Source organism: Podarcis muralis, chromosome 9 (genome assembly GCF_964188315.1).
Source record: "Podarcis muralis chromosome 9, rPodMur119.hap1.1, whole genome shotgun sequence".
NCBI classification, from domain to species: Eukaryota; Metazoa; Chordata; class Lepidosauria; order Squamata; family Lacertidae; genus Podarcis; species Podarcis muralis.
In genome coordinates, this window is record NC_135663.1 from 20757983 (window position 1) to 20783666 (window position 25684).

The 25684-nt window shown below is 43.9% G+C and overlaps 1 protein-coding gene across 6 annotated transcripts in view; it reads right to left on the reverse strand.

The window, feature by feature from the left end:
• The window catches only part of TSPAN5 (tetraspanin 5), a 96378-nt gene that overhangs the window by 22415 nt on the left and 48279 nt on the right, over positions 1-25684 (reverse strand). Inside the window, exons 1-2 of one of the 6 annotated variants that reach the window (XM_077933854.1) lie at positions 8450-8483; positions 2020-2253 (exon numbers count right to left, since the gene is read on the reverse strand). The exons of 1 other annotated variant lie outside the window; for it this stretch is intronic. In XM_077933854.1, coding sequence (XP_077789980.1) covers positions 2020-2211 — 192 coding nt within the window. In that variant the 5' untranslated portion in view covers positions 2212-2253; positions 8450-8483. Of the gene's footprint in view, positions 1-991; positions 1011-2019; positions 2254-8449; positions 8501-25684 lie in introns of those variants that run through there. 4 more of the 6 variants (XM_077933855.1, XM_077933853.1, XM_028743431.2 and 1 more) reach the window with 4 other exon arrangements.

Consider the following 25684-nt stretch of genomic DNA (forward strand, 5'->3'; position numbering starts at 1 on the left):
GGAGAGGCAGAACAGAGTTCCTGGCTAATCTCCAGCTCAGCTGTTCACTGAGCTCCTTCACCCTCTTAATAAGGCTGCAAAAGGACAAAACTCCAGGGGAGTTATTTGACCTACATCTGCACTCCTGAAACAGTCTCGGTCCAGATTTGCTACAGGAGGTAAAAAAAATAAAGGGGAGGAAGGAGAGAAGAACTCCAGGAAGTGAAGAAGCAAGCCAAATAAACTGACTTGGAGCTTCTTGTTTACACTCGGAGCTCTCCCTTTCAAGCCACTGTGATGTGGTCATTATCTGAATGCTGAGAGAGCTTAACATATATCCCGACTCATATTTAAAAACAGCAAGAGGGGGGAATTCTGTATGTGGGAGCCAAAGGCAGGAGACATATTGCAATAACTATTTGGGTTGGGGGACAGAGGAGGGGAGAGAATGAGTGGGTTTGAACAAGGGTTCTTGGTAAAGTTTATTCTAATTCGATCACAGAATTATAGAGCTGGAAGGGACCCTGAGGATCATCTAGCCCAACCTCCTGCAATGCAGCTGTCCCATTAGGGATCAAACCCGGAACCTTGGCATTACCGGCACCATGCTCTAATCGACTAAGCGTGCAGGGTAAAAGCTGCATTGCACCAAAAATCAGCCCTAACCAATTACCTGGGCACCCTCAGAATTAAGAGTCCAAGATCCGGTAAGTATTCCCACCAGTTTGGTTTCTTTCCCCTTGGGAGACAGGGGAGATAACGAATGAGTCTCAGCATGCCCTCAGGTGAGGCTCAGAATTTCAGTGGGAACATTATTCACTTCGGTAGTTATGTGCTGCAATAGCTTTCATGCCATATAAGCTCTAGAGCAGACTATCCAGTTTTTAAAAATAAAATTAATAATAATAATAATAATAATAATAATAATAATAATAATAATAATAATATATGAGCTGGTAGGAAGCACCACAAAGGACCCATGGGCAGCGAAATCAGAAGGAAAAACACCCACCATCCATTATTCAACGGTCTGAGGTCTGTGCTGCCCTTTCTACATTGCAATGTACATCTTATAATCGTCAAACTCATTTGGATATCTATTTGGACACATGGACTGCCTATATCAATACAAATGTTGAAATTAGAATTGATTACTATTCTTATTGAGGGACGCGGGTGACACTGTGGTCTAAAACCACAGAGCCTAGGGCTTGCCGATCAGAAAGTCGGCGGTTCGAATCCCTGCAATGGGGTGAGCTCCTGTTGCTCAGTTCCTGCTCCTGCCAACCTAGCAGTTCGACAGCACATCAAAGTGCAAGTAGATAAATAGGCACTGCTCCAGCGGGAAGGTAAACAGCATTTCCATGTGCTGCTCTGGTTTGCCAGAAAGGGCTTAGTCATGCTGGCCACATGACCCGGAAGCTGTACGCCAGCTCCCTCGGCCAGTAAAGCGAGATGAGCGCCGCAGCCCCAGAGTCGTTCGCAACTGGACCTAACAGTCAGGGGTCCCTTTACCTTTACCTTACTTTTCTTATTGCCAATGTGAGCTGCTTGTCACAGACTGGCTGGACACAGAGGAATGGTGGGAGACACCAGCTGGGGAACCCCCACCACAACCAAGGAACAAAGGCTCAGAGCCTGGAGACTGGTGCTGGAGCAACAATGGGTGGTCAGAGGGAGAAGTCGTTCAACTCCCATCAGTCCCAGCCAGCACAGCTGATGGCCTGCTGATGGTACCACATTGGCTATCCCTGTTCTGGGGAGCTCCTTCTTGTGTTCGGTCCCTGCAGGTACCAAAGGAGGCTTCTCTCTCTTGCATTAAAATTAGTTCTGCAGCTGAAGACATCTCCCTCTCCCCAAGAGACAAGAGAAATGTGTGCAAACGAATTCAGTAACCCTTTTATGGAGAGGCTGGCTGAATGTCGTTAGGAACTGAAGTGCCGAGGCCTGTGAAGCAGAGCGTAAGGGCTATCCGTACATTCCCCAATGCGCTTTCCCTTGCTGTTGTCACTGAGGGGCTACAAAATCTTTTCTCCTCACCATTTTTACTGCAATCAAGGGACATTTCGGGGTGAGTCCAAAGTGAAAAAGAATGTTCTTTTTAAGAAAAATGAATAAAAATAAAACCGGAAAGAAGGGAGCGTTGGCAGCCTCCAGAAGACAGCCAGAATCTAGTTTGCTGGAATGGTGGTTTTCTTCCTTCTGAATAGCAGGTAGCCTTTTCCCATGCATCTGTAGGGCCAGTGAACCCTAACTAATAAATATATGCAGAGCCTGAAAAGAAATCAAAGTACGATGACATGTTGGTTTTTAATAGGCCTGGGCTTTCCTCGCTCTCCCTTCTTTGACACTCACAATGCAACATTTCACCCTGCTCCTAACCAGTGTAGCTTTTGCAGGGGTAGTAAGACGGGGCAACAGAAGTTATTTAAAGGGCCCTATTCATTGGTTCGTATTAATGATCCTTCCCACCCCCTTTCAAAAAACAAAGAACCACTCCTGCATCTCATGGGAGGTGCACAGGTTTTGTCTGAAGGTCTGAGAAACGCATGTCACCAGTTGGGAGCCATGCTTGCTTATTCCCAACCTATACTTCTGGCACAGGGCTTAAAGTTTAAAGACGAACAATTGAAAGAGCAGCGGGCAACCAGAAAACCGAACTGAAATTCCAGCATCAAACAGATCTAAAGAAATGCCGTATTTTTCACTCTATAAGATGCACCAGACCACAAGACGCACCTAGTTTTTGGAGGAGGAAAACAAGAAAAAAAATATTCTGAATCTCAGAAACCAGAACAGCAAGAGGGATCACTGCGCAGTGAAAGCAGCAATCCCTCTTGCTGTTCTGGCTTCTGTGGTAGCTGCGCAGCCTGCATTCGCTCCACAAGACACAAACACATTTCCCCTTACTTTTTAGGAGGGAAAAAGTGAGTCTTATAGAACAAAAAATACGGTAATCTTTAAAGACCAATGAAGATAAGAAGCTCCTCATCTGGGAGCAAAAGGCACCGGAGTCCAAGCTTCTCTGGGGAGAGCCCTTGTAGAACTACAACTCCCATAATACCTCACCATTAGATGGGCAAGGTTGGTGTGGTGGGATGGAAATGCACAACATCTGGAGGGCCACAGCTTTCCCCATCCTGGACGCCATAGGACATGGCAGCCCTTTGCCCAACCACCACACTCAACATGGTGGGGAACTCTAACAAGGTCTTTTGAACGAGATCATAAAACTGAGGGAGATTCATGTGGAAGGTGGCAGCCTCTTCAGGTATCCAGGCCCTGAGCTGTTTGGGCCTTTAAGAAGGTAAGAATCAGTATGCTGAACTATAGCTGGAAACATGCTGCCAAGCTAATGCAGTTGTTTCATGATTCTGTTGGCCCCAGTTAGAAAATATAGCTGCCATGCCTTATACTTACTGAGGTTCCCAAGTACTCTCCCAACAACAGACCCATGTACAAAACATTATAGTCATCCAAAACACAGGGTTATCAGACCACTGATAACTGAGACTAGGCTGGTGCACCAAAAGATGCTGGTGTAAGGTGTTTTGGAAGCCACTTGGGCTTTCTTAAGTAAGACCGGATCCAACTGCAGTTCCAAGCTGCAAACCTAATCCTTTAGGGGGGAGTGAAACCATATCCAGAAGAAACTGGATATCAGATGAACCACCCACAAACGGTACTCCATTGTCTCTGGATTATCCATGGTGCACCATTCTAATAGGTCCTTCACACCTGTAGAAGGAAGGAGCCACTATCAGACTACACCTAGTCAGGAAATTGCCACACTATGACAATCACTATCCCGCTGTCCTGTGGCAAAGACCAGGATCAGAGTGGAACCTGCCACATGAACAGGGCTAATGAACAGCCCAATAGAGAGAATGCTGGGATTGGGGACCTATGTTTAAACCCTGCTCACGGCCAGCATATAGGTTAGCATAGCTCGGCATCTTCCAAGGGTCCACATGCCAACAGGGGACCCACCGACAAAAACCACCTTGACCTGATGCAATGAGGGGTAATCTCACTGAGGAAAAGGGGCTCTCTAAAACCTAGAGCCAGCATTGCCCCAGCTCATCCATGAAATGTACCAGGATGGCCTTGGACAATACACAGTGTCATAATCTTTCACCTACCTCAAAGATATGTTAAAAAAAATAACAGTGGGATAACTCCATGTATGCTGTCCTGAACTGCTAGGAACTTTACACTGTATAGCACATACATACCAGTGGCATAACATAAAAAGGAAAGAAAATGAGATATACACACAATAAACTTGCTCAGGGACTGGAACGAACTTCACTTATGACGTGTCTTTTATTGAATGAGTTGCCATGCATCCATCATTCAAGTCAACATATTTGCAAGAGTTATCATGCCTTGAGATCATAGTGTGAGTGCTATAACCACTGTCAAAGAACAGCTAAATTGGGGGGAGGGGGGAATATAACCACCCTAGGGATCCACTGCATTCCGTTTGTTCACAAAAGACATCATCTATTCTGGCTCCTATACCTTTTTCTGGTCAATCACACCGTTAACATTAGATCCCAGGGAAGACAATGATCTGTACTCACTTTCAAGTTGATGAAAGCTCCCTTTCCTGATGGCATTGTGTGCTCTCTAACAAAAATTGTCAAGTTACATCCGGTTGGCCAAGAGGGCTCCAATTTCAGCTTGGCCCTTCCCACCTGGCACATTCACTATAGCCCTTGCAAGCCTTGCCTACTCTAGGGTAACTCCTGTTCAAAGCAGCAGCAGTGAGGAATATGTTGTATGCAGGGCCTACAGTAGATTCGCCAGCTTGCCTGAGGCTGGAACCAATTATTCATGAGTAAGCAACTCACGAGTAAACCTGCTCCTAGGTGGTCTGCTGCTGGGTCCTTGCAGTTTCAAGCTGCAAACTGGCAAGGGGCTGGGGGAAAATATGAACAGGAACACAGAGGAATTGCTTGCCCTGCTTTCCAGAAAGCAACAGGAAAAGCTTATTCTACATGCAAAAGCCAAGCACAGTGCAGAACATTATTTATTAACAGTGTGCAGAATTGCACATAGAGTAAAGGAGGGTTTTTTAAAAAATAAAATGTATTTCTTTTGACAGTATTTTTAACAGAGATAAATACAAGGCAATCTAATCGCTGCAATATTGCTACCGTTTAAGAATAAAATCAATGGGCATAGTTTTACAGAGAAATCTTAGGGTACAGGCTTCCTTTGCTAAATATTAAGTCCGGGAGCTGCTCTATTATTGACTATTTTCACTCAATGAGGTAGAGAAGGAGAAAAAAATCCAAAACCCTCATGCCTAGAGCTCTGAGAAAAATTGAAAATGAAAAAGGCAATGTAAATTGCTGGAGAAAGAGGCCTGACTGGTCCATTGTGCCTTCTGGGTTCCTCGCCTCCATGTTCCTCTTTTCAGGTTCACAATTTAGAATGCTAATTCTTCAGTTTCCTCCTTTAGGGCCAACTGACTGGCTGTCAAACTGCAGCTTTTTAGCTGCCTGACAAGCGAGTTCCACCGCTCTCCCTAACAGCTGCAAGAAAAGTCACAAGATTACACACACACACACACACACACACACACAAAACATTATTTTGTGTGGGTACACGTTTGTTTTGCTCAACTCTCTTTCACCCCAGCTAAACAGCTTATGATGGGCTGCCTGAGGTTAAGTCCAGCAAAACAATCCTAACGAGCTGTTTATTTTATTTTACTTTTTTGCACCTAGCTTTCCATGTTGATTTTTTTTTTTACAACAAATAACTTAATGCTCAAAACTCTTAATTTTGAGTTGTCAGGACAAGAGAGAGAAGCCTCCCTTTCTAAGCCATTAAAATTAATTGGATTGCATTTCCATCAGGATGCTTGTTTGCAGTTTAGCCTGGAACAGAGATTAAAGGTATCTTTATAAGTGTCAGCCCCCTCCCCCCCGGCCCCCCAAAAGACAGCATGTCTGCAACCACATTCTTAAATAAAGGAAAAACAGCACAGTAAAATGGTAATAAAGTTCAAACTTATTTTGATGTTAAGGAAGCTTTGAGAGTTTTTTTGAGGGGAACTACTTCAAAATAAAATGGTTGAACAAGTATTTCCCCCCTTCAACATCATTAAAATCGCCACTCAGTTCTTCTTAGGGTGTAGAATTATGCAGCTTTCTTAAGGACTTCAATTGAGATCAAGCTTTCTGTACTGCAGCTTCTTCATAATTACAATCAGCAAGCAAACACAGAGCAAAAATAAGGAAAAATCCAATATCCTGCTTCCGAAAACAGGTGTCCAACAGGTTGCAGTGCCTGGGTTGTTAGTTGGCCTGTTTACAACCAGCAATTAACAGATCAACAACAATGAGGCTGAGATGTAGCTCTCCAGATGTTGTGAACTCCAACTCCCATCAACCCTAGCAATAGTCATGGATGACGGCAGTTGTAGTCCAGAAAGTATCTGGGGGGGGGTCACAGGTTCCCCCATCCCTGAAATGCGGAATCTGTTTTTGCTCATACTGCATGCAGTGCACAACACAATGCCTTTAAACAGCAGGAAAAGTGAGAATAGCTTTAATTTACCATGCTTATTGCATAAATACAGCAGGGTAGCACACAAGACTCTTAGAAATATAGACTGATCAGTCACTGAAAGCCACGTTTATCACACCCTTTGAAGAGTCTACCGCAAATGAACTCCTCATCACATGGTAAAACAATATTTGCGGACTGAATCAATCAATTCAGACTGTATTGCTGAATATTTCACCATGAAATGCCTCTCCTTGCACACAGAAATATAGAGCTTCAAGGAGAATGCTGGCATACGACCTTATTTCCAGTATCTAGTGTGCCACCTTGGCCCAGAAACATCATAGATTTTATTTTTCCCAATATTTTTTTCTAGGGCTGACAACCAAATTACAGAAACCTGGGTAAATCAACAGTTTTAATTAAGCACATTTGCATACAATAAAAATAACATGCTACTTTTTGGATGACACAACAGCAGTCGTTTTCCCCTTCGGTCTTTTCACAGCAAGAAATGCCTCTTCTAAGATGCTGCTGGCCATTTTTACAAGTTAACAAAAAATGTGTTGCTCGATTACCTGGGGATTGCCCTATAGTAAATTAATCTAACAAATCAAGTTACAGGCTTTTTACTCACTAGAGCAAGTCTACGGAGTCTCTTTGGAAGTGTCTTGAATTGCAATATAAGGCAAACCTAATAAGATCTAGTAAGATAAACAAGCGGGAGAACATTTCAGCCTTCCTAGAACACACTGTAACTGACCTTAAGGTGGCCATTCTGGAAGAAAGTAACTTCAAAGGAAGACTGCAACGTGAAACAGCTGAATAATAGCTCACCAAGAAGTTCAGTGCCATCACTTGGAGGTCAAAGCAGGGCAAAGGACTTTTAATCACACTGTGTGCATTAATTAGCCGGCTAGGGTATTTGTGCTTTTGTTATTTTCTTGTGAATGGTTCCCTGCTGCCATACAGGTGTTCACACAGTTATTGCAGCAATTATCACCAATGTGATGTTCTAAAAGGTTACCTACAGTAGACCTGCAACTTAAGTGGGGTTACGTTCCAGGGATAGTGCATAAAGCCAAAACTGTGGCTAGTCAAAACACACTGGGTGCAATGAGGGGTGGGCTTGCCAATTCCTGCCCCCCCCCCCTCGATGGCCACCAGCTTTTTATTTTAATTTTTAATTTTTGCCAAGCACATAAAGCTGAATGTGCATGAGTTAAATGTGTGTAAGTTACGGGTCAACTGTATATGCTAAACAGGAACACCTCTAAGCTCTATCACTTTATTGACTGCATTTTTTAATTTTAATTTTTTGCAATTCATTGCCATTCAGCTTCCATACCGTACAATTTTCTCCTGCTTGGTCTTAAGCCAACCTTCACCAACATGGTACCTGGTCTGGAAGCCATCAGGCTAGCAAAGGCTACTTTAAGGTGTAACGGGACTTTTTGCTTTTGCTAATAGGATCTGGGTATTTTAGTTCTTCTTATGATCCTTTATACACCCAAATACTTGTTATAGAGGCACTGGCAGAAACAGAAGTGCCTTCTTTGCCTAGTGATGAATATTTCAATGAGACAGTTCAAGAAAACGCCAAACCACGGTTTCTCATTATGTGTGAATCAGCCTTATCTGCAGTTCTGTTTTTCTAGAAAAAGAGGTGCCATACCTCACTATGAACACCTCCCTTGTTCTCTTATAATGGCAATGGCATCCACCTGAAAAAAGCCCTGCTTATCTGACTGGTGGTGCTTACGGGTGGCCACTGAACTAGGTTGCGAAAATATGGTTGTGACTAGTTGCAGACCATAGTTCAATGTGTGTGCTATTGCTAGACAAGATGGCAACACTTCCTTCCAAGCAAGGTGACAGTACATTCAACATTGGGGTTGGAGGAGATTTAGCTTTAAATTGGTTGAACAATTTGTTATGTGATACTTACTTTTTCATTCCATGCCCAAAGTCCAATTCCAAGAAATGCTATGCCCAGAAACTGAAAAAGGAAATATATATATACATAAGTAAGAGCATTTCAAGAGGTTGCTTTGAATTATGACTTGACCACATCAGTTGGCCATATTTGGAGTACTTTACTGAAGCATCACTCTATATTACATTTCTGCATAGCTCCAAATTTGAAAATCAACCCTGCCTCCAGCCAGACGTATGAAAGATTTGATTGAAAACTTGTGGGCTATTTGGGCAGAAATCAGCAGCATAAAAAATCCAAAAAAGGTTTCTAAATGGACAGATTATTTAAGATTAGATTAAAAACCCTGCTCAGCCTTGAAAAAGTAACAATGATTTCTTTTTTACTGCTATTTTTCAACATCCAGATCAAAGAATGATAGTCTTGGGCAGAATAGCTCCTGGAAATGGGAAAACATCAATGCAAACTTATTGAAAACTGGAGATTTGGGAGCTAGCAAATCAAGCTCACCTTGATAAACAGATAAAATTAATGATGTGTTGAGTTGCAAGAGTTTACCCATTTGCCGTAGCTCCATCCACAGTAGTTCACAAACAACTGTGTGGTTGTGTTGTAGCTCAGCGATACACTACATCAGGGGCCAGCAAACTTTTTCAGCAGGGGGCCAGTCCACTGTCCCTCAGACCTTGTGGGGGGCCAGGCTCTTTTTTGAATTTTAAAAATGAACTAATTCCTATGCCCCACAAATAACCCAGAGATGCATTTTAAATAAAATCACACATTACACTCATGTAAAAAGACGCTGATTCCCAGACCGTCCATGAGCCAGATTTAGAAGGCGACTGGGCCAGATCCAGCCCCCAGGCCTTAGTTTGCCTACCCATGCACTACACATTTTGCATGTAGAACCTCCAACATCCACCCTCTGATGTCTAAAGACCCCTGCCTGAAACCCGCCATCAGGCAGCGTCAACAGTGCTGAGATAGATGGACTAATGATCTGACTTAATGCAAGGCAGCTTCCTCTGCCTCAAAAATTTTGTTTTATCACCAAAAGCAAAGCTGCCATTTACCTTAGTGGCAACCTTCAAAGCCCTATTTGCTCTTGGAGAAATTTAGCATCATCATCATCATCATCATCATTCTATTTGTATGCCGCCTTTCCACAGTTAAAACAATGCTCAAGGCGGCTTACAATATGAAAAAATTTACGTAGTTACAAACACTCCCAACAAAATTTTTCCCAAAATGCCCCCGTCCTTGCTGGGCAGCAGCAGCAGCAGTCCTTATGAGGCCTGTGAGGCCCCACCCCAGGCCAGGTGGGGAGAAGGCGGCTCCCAGCAGGTCATGATCCTAAGGGCATGACTGCAACCCATTCCAAAGTTACGTTACTGTGTGAGCTGGTTCATTGTTGTGGCAACAATTTATTCTGCTCAGAAAACGTCAGGCCTCCCTTCCCACCCCAAAACAAAACATTTTACCAAAACCTAGGGTCGTTCCTAGAAATTTATTGAATTAGTAACAACATAGCCTCATCGGTTTTATAAAATCAAGCCACTTCGAGAGCAACCCAAATCTGAGTTACACTCAGAATATTTGTAGACAATTTGTGACACACACACACACACACACACACACACACACACACACGGTTCTGCTTTCCATGTAGCTCTCCTCGAACCATTTGGCCCAGGTAGGATCCTGAAAGCTTGCCAAATCGCAGGGTTATGAACTTTTCCAGGAGCCTTGCCAAAGGCTCTTGTTTCCGCACAGCACTTAAGCTGTGTCTTCAAACTCTGAGGTAATGTTTAGTATATATTTCATTTTAGTTACTATATCCATTAACAAACTACATTTCCACAAGGCCAACACTGAGTGTATTGTTTCAGAGTTCAGCAATGGCCAAAAATGCATGAAAATTAATATATACAGATACAGATGTCACTAGAAACAGAAGCTGCTCTTTAAAATGAGCAACTGATACCCTCCGCACTTATGCTTTTTTTCTAGACCTGTTCATGACCAAATTCCCCGTGGTTTGAAAAGCAGGATGGCAAAGAACAATAAAAAAATGGATTCACAGAGACTTCATCAGCACCAAGCATGAGGAAGGCCAAACACTAGGTCCGTCTGTGGCCTAGGAAATGACAAGCCTGGTTCAAATTCCATGATGCTAGCTGCCAAAGTATGGGTTGAAAGTAGGATTGTGGTTTCTAATTAAAAAAAACCTACAGAAGAACTCCCATGCTTCTCTACCTGGGACACGCAGACTACTGGTTAATCTAGCTCCGTACCACCTGCTGCACCAACATGGTTTCAGAAATTCAAAAGTTTACTCGAATGGAGATGCAATTATGAGAAAAGCTCCACCATGATTGTACTCTCTCTTGTGTTATATCACATCCCCATGGCAGCCATCTTGTGACCAATGCTTCCAGCCCTCTCTCCAAAATGTGTCCCCTGGTCTGAAAACACTGGCAACCACTATGTGGCTGCACTGGTTCAGGAAAGAGGGGGAAGGAGCCCAAAGGAGGCAAGTGCATGAACTTATAAAGGCACTCCAACTGGGTCACACTTTTGATTCTATACCATGATTATAGCTTCTGAAAACATAAAACAGGTAAGTAAAACTGCTTGTCTACCTCATTTTTCCAATTCCAGCTTGCCTGCTGATCGCAAGCAATGGGTTAGAATGATGTAAGAAACTGGAGTGACATCAAATCTCCAAAGTCCACACAAGTAGTTCTGCAAACTACTTCTCCCAGTTGGTGCACAGCAGGATGTGGGAAGAGAACACAGGAACAGAATAGAGAAGGCTTCCAAACTATAGCTGGACCTGCTCTCACGCAACACAAAACAGTTTGAAACAGCATGATTATTAGTAAAGGGAGTGAACCCAAGATACTGCAACATGGATCAGATGAGCTATGAAGTCCCAAAGGTTCAGCAACTCTTCCTCTTTCTCTTCACAAGTCCAACACATAAATCAAAGCCAGGTTTCTTGCCAGAAGATCTGCCCTGTTTAGGGAAGCTTTTAATGTTTGATGCATTACGGTATTTTAATATTTTGTTGGAAGCTGCCCAGAGTGGCTGGGGAAGCCCGGCCAGATGGGTGGGGTATAAATAATAAATAATAAATTATTATTACAGTGGTACCTCAGGTTAAGTACTTAATTCGTTCCAGAGGTCCGTTCTTAACCTGAAACTGTTCTTAACCTGAAGCACCACTTTAGCTAATGGGGTCTCCTGCTGCTGCCGCTCCACCAGAGCCCAATTTCTGTTCTTATCCTGAAGCAAAGTTCTTAATCTGAAGCACTATTTCTGGGTTAGTGGAGTGTGTAACCTAAAGCGTATGTAACCTGAGGTACCACTCTATTATTATTAATAATAATATTTTCTTCTAATAAAGGATTCTCTCCAATAGAGTTATTCATGGGAGTATGTACTTGTTTGGACAAGACGCTAAACTAATATGCTAAGGTTTCCAGAGAGGAGCTTACAGCTGCTTTGAATCAGCATGTTGTTCAAACTGAGATTTGTAGTTAAGCTCTCTCCTCACTAACCACAAACTGTAGTCAGGCTTTGTTATTGGTTACAACTGGTGCTTAGGAAAGAGCTTAAACATGAGTCCTAGTTCAGATGACACACTAAGCCAAACCTTGGCTGAGTTTGACTGTTTAAAGTGGCATTAAATGTAGACCACAGTCTCACTAAACCAAGGTTTGGCTTAGCACGTCATTCCAACCACATCTATAACTATAATCCTTAATATCCTTAGTCCTAGTTAAACCAGTAAGACTGACTTTTGAAGAAACTGGATGAGGATTGTGCTGCATGACTAACTGGGACATTGCTCACCAACCACAGTATTCACACCCATCGGGATTAAAATAAGATACTCCCTAAGAGGTTGACGCAATAACTCACGTTGGTGATGCTTCCAAAGTTGGAGGAGCTGGGATGACTTGATGGGCAGGTGAGCAAACACTAAACACAAACAGGATATTCTGCTGTGGAGGTATGGAGCCGAATGTGGTTCTCCAGACCTCACTGTCGGGCTGGCCACAACTCTCAATTGCCCTGCTTCACACCACATGTTTTTGATTGGTTGGAATAAGTCACTGAACTCCGATAATGTCTCTTGCTTCCCAAGATGGAGGGCAGCGTGTGAAGACTATTAGAGCAGGTCACCACCCATCACACTTTTGCTGCACAGATACTTGTGTGATGAGACCTCGGTAAACTGCATTCAACTAATTTAGCAGAGTTTTCGTTCTCTCTCTCTCAGAAGCAGTGGACAATAACAGACATTGTTTTAAAGATGACTCACAAACTCTGTGAAGTCTCGGTCAAGAGATTTTATTCCCTGTCCAGGTACAAGCATTACAGTAGCAAAGGCATTTTTCAACTGTTAAAATGAACAGCAATTAACATCACACTATCAAAGTCTCTCTTATCTCCCCCATGTTGTAAATTACAGGAACAGTCCTGCAGCAGATTTTACAGGCAGTACCCTTCGGACAGAAGTCTGCAAAAACGAAGCAGAGTGGTCTTCTTATTGACACTTCCAGCTGATGCTAATTAAGCTCAGAGTGCCACTCCCGTATATAAAGGAAAACTCTGGAACCTTCCAGAAACTTCTACTTGTTTCTGGCAGAATGATTCCCTAACAAACACAGGTGTGTAGAAACTAGCCTAATATCCAAAGGTGAAATTGAACATTCTTGCCCAATTTGCCTCTGGCCCATTTCGCCTCTTGCCAGTGGGCCCTTTTTACATTTGCCCAGAAGAGAAAGCACCCCTCAGGCTGAACAAGATGCTGACCCAGGGAGTAAATGATAACCAGTGCATGGCAGGCTTAACTTCAGGAATATGTGGCACCTATTGTTTGAAAGCACTGAGGATAGTGCAAAATTGCATTAAAAAGAGCCAAGATATTGTTCAACTGTGAAAATCTCTAGTAATCATAGCTAAGTTTTGTAAGGTTTTAATAAATCCTTGTGGTTCATGCTGTGCCTTTGCTCAGAATATATACGGATGGAAATTGCTGACAGAATGTACAGTGGTGCCTCGCAAGACGAAATTAATTCGTTCCGCAATTCTCTTCGTCTTGCGAGTTTTTCGTCTTGCGATGCACGGTTTCCCATAGGAATGCATTGAAAATCAATTAATGCGTTCCTAGGGAAACCGCCTTCAGACCAGGTCCGGGGACAGTCTGTCCCCCGACCTCTTCTGAAGGCTGGGGGGGGGGGGGGACAAGGGCTTTTTTCCCACTGCCAGCCTTCAGAAGGCTGTTCTGAAGGCTGGCGGTGGGAAGAAAAGCCCTTCTTCCCACCTCCCGCCCTGCAAGCTCCGGGGACAGGAGGTCTTTGCTGCCGACCGCCAGCATTTTAAAAGCCCCTGCTGTCCCGGGGCGATTTTAAAATGCTGGCGGGCGGGAGCGAAGTCTCCGCTGCCCCGGGGAGATTTTAAAATGCTGGGGGTCGGCAGCGAACGCTTCGCTCCCGCCCGCCAGCATTTTAAGATCGCCCGGGGCAGCGGAGAAGTCTCCGCTGTAGCGGGAAGGCAGGCGGGGGGAGCAAAGACTTTTGCCACCACCTGCCTTCAGAAGAGGTCCAGGACCTCGTTCCGATGCCCGGCGGCAGGGTGCGAGGTTCCCGCCCCACCGGCCGGCATCGGGGCATCGTTCCGATGCCCGGCGGCGGGGGGAGAGGTTCCCGCCCCACAGCCCCGCTTCGGAGCAGCGTTCCGAAGCGGGGCGGCTGGGGCAGGTGTTCCCTGGACCTCTTTTGAAGCAAGCGGCTGCGTAGAGAAGCGATCTCCCCGCAGCCGCTTGCTTCAAAAGGGGTCCGGGACCTCTTTTGAAGGAAGCGGCTGCGGAGAAAAGCGATCTCCCCGCAGCCGCTTGCTTCAAAAGAGGTCCGGGACCTCTTTTGAAGCAAGCGGCTGCGTAGAGAAGCGATCTCCCCGCAGCCGCTTGCTTCAAAAGGGGTCCGGGACCTCTTTTGAAGCAAGCGGCTGCGGAGAAAAGCGATCTCCCCGCAGCCGCTTGCTTCAAAAGGGGTCCGGGACCTCTTTTGAAGGAAGCGGCTGCGGAGAAAAGCGATCTCCCCGCAGCCGCTTGCTTCAAAAGGGGTCCGGGACCTCTTTTGAAGGAAGCGGCTGCGGAGAAAAGCGATCTCCCCGCAGCCGCTTGCTTCAAAAGGGGTCCGGGACCTCTTTTGAAGGAAGCGGCTGCGGAGAAAAGCGATCTCCCCGCAGCCGCTTGCTTCAAAAGAGGTCCGGGACCTCTTTTGAAGGAAGCGGCTGCGGAGAAAAGCGATCTCCCCGCAGCCGCTTGCTTCAAAAGAGGTCCGGGACCTCTTTTGAAGCAAGCGGCTGCGTAGAGAAGCGATCTCCCCGCAGCCGCTTGCTTCAAAAGGGGTCCGGGACCTCTTTTGAAGGAAGCGGCTGCGGAGAAAAGCGATCTCCCCGCAGCCGCTTGCTTCAAAAGAGGTCCGGGACCTCTTTTGAAGCAAGCGGCTGCGTAGAAAAGCGATCTCCCCGCAGCCGCTTGCTTCAAAAGAGGTCCGGGACCTCTTTTGAAGGAAGCGGCTGCGGAGAGAAGCGATCTCCCCGCAGCCGCTTGCTTCAAAAGGGGTCCGGGACCCCTTTTGAAGGAAGCGGCTGCGGAGAAAAGCGATCTCCCCGCAGCCGCTTGCTTCAAAAGAGGTCCGGGACCTCTTTTGAAGCAAGCGGCTGCGTAGAAAAGCGATCTCCCCGCAGCCGCTTGCTTCAAAAGAGGTCCGGGACCTCTTTTGAAGCAAGCGGCTGCGTAGAGAAGCGATCTCCCCGCAGCCGCTTGCTTCAAAAGGGGTCCGGGACCTCTTTTGAAGCAAGCGGCTGCGTAGAGAAGCGCAGCCGCTTGCTTCAAAAGAGGTCCGGGGGCAGCGGGAAGCGCTTCCCGCTGCCCCCGGACCTCTTTTGAAGCAAGGGGCGGTGGGGAGAAGCGATCTCCCCGCCGCCCCTTGCTTCAAAAGAGAAGACCCGCTGTCCCCGGGGCAAGCTTCGTTTTGCGAAGCAAGCCCATAGGGAAATTCGTCTTGCGAGGCAACTCGAAAACGAAAAAACCTTTCGTTTTGCGAGTTTTTCGTCTCGCGAGGCGTTCGTCTTGCGGGGTACCACTGTATAGAGAAGTGTACGAGATTGTAATTAAGAGGAAAAAACCTGTCCTTTTCTTCTATGACTCAATTAAAAATGAGAGTCAGATCTAAAGCTTTGTCTCTATCAGCTAAATTTCTGAAGATGTTTCATCAATACTTTGTGTACACTTGACATTTTATTCTCTACTAACCTCCTGAAAAGGTCAGCAACTGCCAACATTATTTTAAAAATAATTTTAAAGGCTGTCCATAATATATGGAAAAAGCTTTAAATGTAGTCAGTATAAAAGGTATTTGGCAGTAAGTACAGAGAAAGTCAAATGCCCTCAGCATAACCTTTCAAACGTTTCAAGCAACATTAGCTAGAAGTTTTGGATTCTTTTCCCTCCACCTTCATTTCAGTAATTTTTTCTCCAAAGTACAAATGATAAATCACTTTAAAAAGGTCAAGATAAAAATGCTTCTGCTTTAATGTAGGTTCTGTGCAGAAGCCCTTCCTTTAATTTTATTTTCCATCTGCAATCTCTAGAATTAAAAAAGCAATATAATTCATACCACATTAAGCAGTAAATAAACAGTAATAACATAACAACACAAGCCAATTATCTATTAAATTATATCCAAGACTTCAAAGACAAGACGAGGAGACATCATCTACCGTATTTTTCCCTCTATAACACGCAGATTTTTTCTCCTAAAAAGGAAGTGGAAATGTCTGTGCGTGTTATGGAGCGAATGTGTGGTCCCTGGAGCCAAAAAATCAGACAAAAATCAAATCGCGAGTCACGGAGAAGGGAAACCTGAAAAGAGGAAGTGGCTGCTTTCCTGCATTCTGCCTCAGGGTCTTACTGCCCACCCTCCTCTGTTTCGTTGCTGTGTTTGCTCAAACGGAACAAAGAGCAGGGAAAGCCCCTCCCCTCCAGGCAAGCAGAGGGGAAAGCAGAGTCGTTCCTTCTAATTCCTCTCTGTGCTCCGGTGCTGCGTCTAGGGACTAGCAGGCAACATACAGGTGGGGGAGAGAGAGAGAGAGAGCGAGAGAGCGCGCTGGCTGGTTTGGGTGCTTGGGTGGGGGGAAACTTTTGCCTTTCTTTCCTCCCTCCCGTTAAATCCCTCTCCTCCATTCTTAGCTAGCTGCTTCTCTGCACACCCCTCTCATGCTTTTCCCTTCTATGTTTTTCCTTCCCTCCCCACTTAAAATGTGGTTACAAAGCATAGATCCACATGGATCCTCAGGATCTTTGCATTGGGTCAACCCAAATTCACCATCAGATCACATAGCATGTCCATGGCTACAGCCTGCCCCCCAAAAATCACACACCCACTGTTGCCTGGGGCTGCAATGGTGCAAAAACGTGGTTAAAAAGCATGGATCCACATGGATCCTCAGAATCTTTGCACTGGGTCACCCCAAATTCACCATCAGATCACATAGCATGTCCATGGCTACAGCCTACCCCCAAAAAATCACGCACCCACTGTTGCCTGGGGCTGCAATGGTGCAAAAACGTGGTTAAAAAGCATGGATCCACATGGATCCTCAGGATCTTTGCATTGGGTCACCCCAAATTCACCATCAGATCACATAGCATGTCCATGGCTACAGCCTGCCCCCCAAAAATCACGCACCCACTGTTGCCTGGGGCTGCAATGGTGCAAAAACGTGGTTACAAAGCATAGATCCACATGGATCCTCAGGATCTTTGCATTGGGTCACCCCAAATTCACCATCAGATCACATGTCTGTGGCCACAGCATGAAGCACAAAAATGATACATCCACTGTTTCATTCAGAATGTTTTTTCCCTTGTTTTCCTCCTCTAAAAACGATGTGCGTGTTATGGTCAGGTGCGGGTTATAGAGCGAAAAATACGGTATATTCCATTCTTTTTTTACATGTTCTCTTCTAAATGTTGTATGATACCCCTTCCAAAATATACTCTGAGCAGCTTACAAATCAACCACTACCACCACCTATTTATTGATTTTTTCAACAATGTATATATCGCTTAATCACAATCTCCCTAAGAAGTGTGCAAGTAACTCAATACAATAAAAGATTGTGATCAAAAGATTGCAGAAGTTCAACCAGAGAAGGGAGCCTATCTGGGGACCATAATATTGAACGCATAAGCTTTGCATCTGAGCTGTGGACAACAGTAGCCCCCTCGCCCTGAAGACCTCAGAGACTGAGAAGGGATAAAGTGAATCGGGCAGTCCTTAGTCCCCTAACAAATGGCAATGAAAACTATAGCAGGATGTGTCGTAGATCTGCCACCAGCCCCCAAAAGTAGGGAGGAAATAAGTCCTTGCCTCACACAAGACATGGGATTCTACATTGCTATTTAAAAATAAAATAAAATATGGAAATATAATGAGATGGGCAAAAGATACATTTACCTCACATGCCAGCATCACGCCTTATTTATTTTCTTCTATTTATAGCATGGCTTTCTTTTTCTTTTGAATCTTTTTGTTTATATATAAGAAGAAAAAACAAAACATCCCCCCCCCCAAAAAATACAGAAATAATGAAGATCGAATATCTGCAGTTCTTGTATGTTTTACAAATATATATAATTCTAATTCTTGTTTTTAAACCATCTTGGTTACGGCATTAATAACCTGATAATATATATATTATTCCAGGCATCCTGTGGAGAAACCCAAACAAATGTCAAGCAAGGCTTTATATTACAGTGGTACCTCGGGTTAAGTACTTAATTCGTTCCAGAGGTCCATACTTAACCTGAAACTGTTCTTAACCCGAAGCACCACTTTAGCTAATGGGGTCACCCACTGCCGCCACGCCGCTGGAGCATGATTTCTGTTCTCAACTTGAAGCAAAGTTCTTAACCTGAAGCACTATTTCTGGGTTAGCAGAGTCTGTAACCTGAAGCGTATGTAACCTGAAGCGTATGTAACCTGAAGTACCACTGTACATGGATGGACAAAAGAAATACTTCCATGAATGTTTTTTTGAATGAAATCCGTATTTTCAAAGCTGCTGAATATGGGTGGTGCTGCAAGTCAATCTAATTGGCATATGAAATAAAAGTTTGCCATGTTATGTACAAATCACTTGGTCTGTTCATGTCTCTCATTATCCTTCCTTTCTTCTGCCTTGGAACCTGATTTCCAGGTGGCCACCCATCCTGGTACCAACCAAACCTGCTTAGCTTCAGCAAAAAAATGGCCTTGAGAATATACGCTTTCTGTTAGGGCTGGTGGCACATTTGACCAACCCATCCAGTTCTTCGTCAAGCACAGGACCCAACCCCTCGGAGAAGCAGCTCCCCTACAGGGACAGCAATGTACAACTCAGTTAGCTGCAAGCACTGAAAGAATAGCCTCCATTTGTTAACTAATCTGCATTCAACATAAGCCTTTCAGGAGAAAAATTGGCACTGCTCAACAAGAGTGCAAAGGCTTGGAAGGCATGGTGAAGGAGACTGGTGTATATGGAGGTCTGTAAACACTGGGAGTACACAAATTGCATGCAGACTCCATTTTGGAATTCCCGGCCCATATAAGGATAAGGATATGCCCAGCTTTTTTCACAGTAAGTTTTTAGCAATAGAGGTTGCACTTAGGATTATGGAAAACGATTTTTCAAAGTTCATCATACCTTATTGTTAATGTATGGGTGGAACATTTCCAATGAGGAAGCATTTAAACCTTTTCAAACACATCCTCAGCGGCGGAGAGCAGAAAATTTAATGGATCTTGTTTTTGTTTGTGCTCTACACAGACACCTTGTTTGGATGGTGGAACACTAAACCATGGTTCAGAATTACAAGACAAACATGTCTTAGACTTGTGTATGCGTGCACACACTCTTTTTGTGCAGCCACAAGGAGCCTGGAAGCTTTCGGCTCCATTTTGGATTAACCACATGCATCATGACATATGAATCCAGATAAACTATGCTTATTATTAAGTAATGTTGTTGAAACAAGTTAAAACCATGGTTTAAGAAGCTGGCCTGTTTTCAAAATACAGTTAACCACATTTTAACACAAATCTAAGACACAAGCAGAAGCTTCCAGTCTCCTGGAAGAGGGAGCACACAAGCCAGATGCTCACTATGGTTCACGTCTCTTAACCCCAAGCCAATGTTTAGTGTTACATCTGAACTAAGCCAGAGAGGGTAACACATCCACTGCTATATACAGCAGTCATTAGCCTTTTGGTCTAATTTTGTGAATACATGTGTCTCTCGCACGCAGTTTGTAAATTTAATTTAAAATATTTATATACTTCTGACTCACAACAGGTCTTCAAGGCCGCCGACTGTAAGTGAACATTGATACATCAGAAAAGAAAAAGAAAAGGGAATTACAAGGGTTTGGGAGAAGGAGGATGGTGGAAGATGTCCACTCCCCAGACCTTACTTGCTACTGCTGTTTCAACAGGGTATACATACCTAGCCACTTTATGCATCTGACAATGTGGACTCTAGCCCACAAAAGCTAATGCTGCAAGATGCGTTTGTCTGCATGACACTGGAAGATTGTCGTCCCTCATACGTCCTTTCTATCCTTACCGCAAGACAATCCTAGATGTGTTTTTAAGGTGGTTAATCACAGGGAGCCACCATGGAAAAGCAAGCTGATGATGGCATCTGTTTAATTCATAATACTTCCTAACTAATATCACATGTACCTATAAAGCATTTGGCTAGCCTGAAATCCGATTCTTTCTCCACGAACTGCTTCCAGTAGGAAAGCATTCTAAATATTAGTGAATTAAGGTACAGTGAGTGATTAAGGCTGCCACTTGACTGAATTCGTATCACAAAAAGCATTCGTTTAGAGGTGCAGTTTCCAGATGTTAAGTCTATTCCCAGATGTCATATTAGACACAGTACTACAGCTCAAGTATTCAAATCCACTTTAATAGCAATTATTGCTTGATGGACCCTTTTGAAAAGCATAGAGTAGATCTTCTCCAGCTCTACAGTGGTACCTCAGGTTAAGAACTTACTTCGTTCTGGAGGTCTGTTCTTAACCTGAAACTGTTCTTAACCTGAAGCACCACTTTAGCTAATGGGGCAACTGCAAAGACTATCAGGTGAACTGTGTCTCACTTTTGCTTGACGCAACCAAATGGAAAGTCAAAATTTGATATACATAACCCAAAATGGTGGTTCCTTCTGCTTTTGAAAAACAACCCTGCAGTAGTTTTCAGTGTTTTATTTCCTGAGGAGCTAGTGTGTGATCATGACCATAGTGTAGATGTTAACTTAACAGCAGTTTCATGCACATAACCTGGGGTCTCACTTGACACTAGCATGGTTGTGCAAGGTGCAATGGAGATAAAGGTATCGAGATGAGGGGGGGAGGGGGGAATCTACCAACATTTTTCTTGTTTGGTTCATTCCTGCTTTGGCTATGTAAACAATAGTCACACACCTTAACATTGGAAACTGAGAGAATGGAGATATTTTAAAGTTGTGTGAAAAGCCTTTCTAAATAAAATGTGTGCTTCCTTGTGCTGTAAATTCTAAAAACTGGGCACAGAAGTTAAGTGTGCTAAAGAAAAAATTGCAATCTATAAATACCGGAAAAAGAAAAAGCTCTATTGTGATACTGTACTTTGACTTTTTTTTAGAATTAAAAAAACAAACAAACAGCAATCCAGTTTAGTCACCACCCAGATACTATTCCATTTTTTTTTAAACTTCATAAATTTCAAAATGATTAGCGCTTTTGAGTGGGGAAGCAAAGTGTCAGGGAATAAACATGAGAAAGGAAGGTTGCATCATTAACGTGGTAGCTGCCACAAATGTACACCTAAAAACCCAAGTATGGGTTGCACTCAACACTGCAAGAGTGGTGTTTCCGCACTCTGTGAAATTTCCTCTCCCTGTGTGTCCCCCTAAAGCTGCTCCAGAGGAGTCCCTCCAATGCTTTGGAGAGATTTCGAGGGTTGTAAGAGAAGGGGAGTTTCCTGTGGTGCATGTGGAAATCTGTTGCTCAAGCGGAACAACAGGACAACATACAATCCTATAGAATCTAGCCCAAGAAAGATTGTTCTTACCTATACATATAGATGTCAATAAACCAACCAACTAAAACATGATTTACTGATTAACATTTCTTTAACTGTTGCAGCCCTGTCTAATTTGCCTTATACTAAAGTGCCTGTGTTTTAAGATCCTTTTCAGAGGCCTTACTCAAGCACCCACTTTTAAGATCAATTGGGCTGATGAGAACTAGAGATGGGGCCTTCTTGGTAATGGCTCCAACCCCATGCAATTCCCTTCTGAGAGAAACACAGTGGGTTCCTTCAGTTCTCAGCACCACTACCAAGAAGGCCCTCTCTGCCTGGTTCCCTGTAATTTCACTTCTTGCACCGAGGGAACAAACAGAAGACCCTTGCAGGAGGACCTCAGTGTCCGGGCTGAATGATAGGGGTGGGGATAGATGCTCCTTCAGGTATACTGGGCCAAGGCAGTTTAGGGCTTTAAAGGTCAGCACCAACACTTTGAATTGTGTTTCAAAATGCACTGGGAGGCAATAAAGATCCTTTAGGATTGTTGCTCTATGGTCCTGGCAACGACTCCCGGTCACCAGTCTAGCTGCCGCATTCTGGATTAGTTTACTGAACTTTACTGTATCAGGCATATTGAAACGGGCTGTTTTGTTGCAATCTGAATTGTATGTTTTAATGTTAGTTCTTTAATGCAATGACATGCTTGTTATTAATGTGAGTTAGGTTGGGAAGTCTTGAAAAGAGGCTTACAAAGATCTGAAATAAATAAAATCAAGTAAAAAAAACTTCCCAATGTATTCTTCCACCCATGAATGAATGAGCAGCTAATCCCTTCTGCTGGCACACACTGGTCAGGAAAAAAAAGCATTAGGAAATCTCTCTGAGCCACAAGGAGATGGGCGCTGTGGTAAGTGCAGATGGCTTGATGAAAGAGGAGTTACAAAAGCGAGCTCGACGCAGCCTTGCTGAGGACCGTCTGCTGCACGGCTGCAAGCTAGAAGTTGGCCGGCCTTAATCTTCTCCCTCATGCTGAATCGAGAAGGCTCTGGGGTTATACGGTTTGCTTACAGGAGAAGCCACACAAGCCAGCTATCACAACAACAACAACAACAGCAGCAGCACGTAAGTTAATTCTCTCTACCACAACCAAGAGTTTTGCTTTACAGATAAAATGTCTTCTCTTTCAACCACACACATTGGGGGGGAGGAGAGAGAAACACTAGGAATTTTCCACCTTAGAAATGAAGACTTGGAAAAATCTACCAATATATATACAATCTAAAATGAAGAACTCCAGCATCTAACTTTCTAACCTGCACACAGTGAAAATGGCAATTAATAATAATAATAAAGTTATTGTATATCGAACCCATTGCAAATTTGTAAGCACAGAGATGAGCAGATATAAGATAGACCTCGGTGCATTAATTTCTTTAGAAAAATACTAGTATAAATAAAAATCAAAGTGGTTTGCAGCAATAAAACCATTAAAAAAATAAAAACTGGACTTGTTAACAGATTCTGCAGCATTGAGTATTTCTGCAAGTACATAATTTCCCCTCAAACGCATGCATACTTTGGGATGCAAGATATGCCAAAACAGAACTCGGGTTTGCAAAAACCTCAATCTACCACAGCAAAACCACTGTGTAACTAACTCTATGGTGAAAAAAATAAGAAGTGGGTCCCCAAAATGCTTGTTTGGACTAAAGGTGAGTCCCAGGTCTGGGAAGACTGAAGACTGCTGCCCTAGCCCAGTCACTGCGTAAGAATTCAGTGTGCAACCTTATGGTGTGGCGTCCCAGATGGTATGATGGATTTTGACTTGGGTTCAAATTCCAGTCAAGCCATTAAGTTTCACTGCTGTTTGCCCCACCAAATTTCCCAGTGTTATTATAGGAATAAAATGTATTGACCCTGTGTAGGTGATACACAAGGCATGTCAGACCCTGCCACAAAACGTTGCCGCATATTTTCACTTCCTAATGCGGTTTTAGCCAGCCAGATACTTTGAGCTCAAAGTTCCACTCCCCTCTCACCAGTTGCTTTTATTTTCCACCTGGTAGAAAAAGCAAATTCCCTGCCTTTCTCCTCCCTTGCAAAGAGCAGATGAGGACAAGAAAAATCACACCAGGGAACAAGTCTGTGAGTTTGTACACAAATCCCGTCCCACCCCATCTCCTCAGATGACTCAGTGGAATTGTGTCTCTCCTCACCAAGTCACACACAATTAGAATTGGGTGGGAAGAACAGGAAAGAGGCCTGACAGGAGAGGAGATTACAAAAGAGGTTTGAAGAGAGGAATATGGAACAATGGTAGATGGGATGGTGTCTGTATTCCTCCCTGCAAAAAAGTTTTAGTGTCACAAATCAATCAGCTTGAAACATAATGGCAGAGGATACTAAAAACATGATATACAAATATGAAAAAACAAAGAAAAGTAATAGATGGTACTACATATAAGTCACACAAAGTATTTAGCTCTTCCCCACCACCAGGGCTGTAGCTAGGGGGTGACGAGGTGGGCCCCTGCCAGGGGCGCAGGCAAGGGGGGTGCAAAACTGGCTAAAAATATGTCCATAAATATGTCTATAAATAAAAATATTGATTATTGCCTCATAAGAAATAGAGGGTGAATTGAAGGAGGGGTTGGAGGAGAAGCGGAAAGAAGAGCTAATTTGTCTTTCACTAGGGGGTGCAATCTGGACGGTTCTTGCCAGGGCGCAAGATCACCTAGCTACGGCTCTGCCCACCACTGCTGCGAAGTGTATTTATTTGGACATGGGTGGATGTGTATGTGTGGAGATACACACTATCTTCCTATGTGGAGATACACACTATCTTCCTATATACATAAAAACCTAAGGCTGTCATCATGCTGTGGTTAGTGTGACTGCTTATTGGTGCGGAACGCCAATTGCAGCGTGAGGGGCAACAGGCAGGCAAGTGAAGAAGCAGCACAGGTGGCAGGTGGCTCTGGCAAGCTGTTTAACAGAGGGGCGAGTTGCTTCACACAGCAGTTTGGCAAGTTATGGTGAGGGGGGAAGTGTAAAGGGAGGGGGACTGATCAGGTGTTGGGGAAGGGTTGTTCGCAAAGGGGTAGGTGGGATGGTTTAATATGATATCACAATGGAAAAGCTGTGTATCACAAGTGGCCAAAACAGAATCAATAGCCTTGGTTTTTATGGATTTACAAACCCATGATTTGCAAAGTCATCCCTCCAGTGCTTTGCTGGGTTGGTAGTGATATAGATTGTTGCAATGGCTCTTGAACGAAAAAACCCTCTCCCTTCAACATGGATACATAACTACACAAAGCAAGCATTTCTCAATTAACAAATCACAGTAATATAACTCAAGCAAGAGAGCGGATGGTAAAACACAAGAAGAAGCTAGAGAAAGTGATGGGGACAACCTGATAGATATACTTTATTACATGCTTTGCAGACTATCACTGCTCTTCTGTGAACACATCCCATTCATTTAATGCATCTCTTTGTTAACCATGAATGACCTTGACCATTCAAACCACATTCAACTGAGAAGGAAAAAAGCTGCATTTAGCCGATAACCTTATCTTATCTCTGGATGCGCTCCCTCCAGCAGCTCACGCCTGCCACAAGGCAATGCTTCTGATATTTCTAGCCTTTATCAAAACAAAAAAAAAGTGCTACTAACTGCATGCAGGATAATGAGGAAAGGTGATGAGGGCAGCCTCCGTTGTGGCCAGCTGATATATGGCTCAACTCTCATTAGCATGATTAAGTAGGTCTATGGTTTAATGGACTGTCAGAATGGAAAAGTCATGGATCACAAATGGCCAAACCAGAATCAATAACCATGGTTCGGTGGATTTGCAAAATCATGATTTGCACCAATTATGGTTTGGCATGATGGGTAGATTAAGATACATAGTTAGGGCTAACATCCTGCATTGTTCAAAGAAGATGAGAGTTTTAAGTAGACAACATGAAAGCACGCAAGTAGCTTTAAGTCATAGTTTGACTGAACATAATATAGACCAGTGTTTCCCAACCACTGTTCCGCGGCACACTAGTGTGCCGCGAGATGTTGCCTGGTGTGCCGCGGGAAAAATTAAAAAATTGAAAG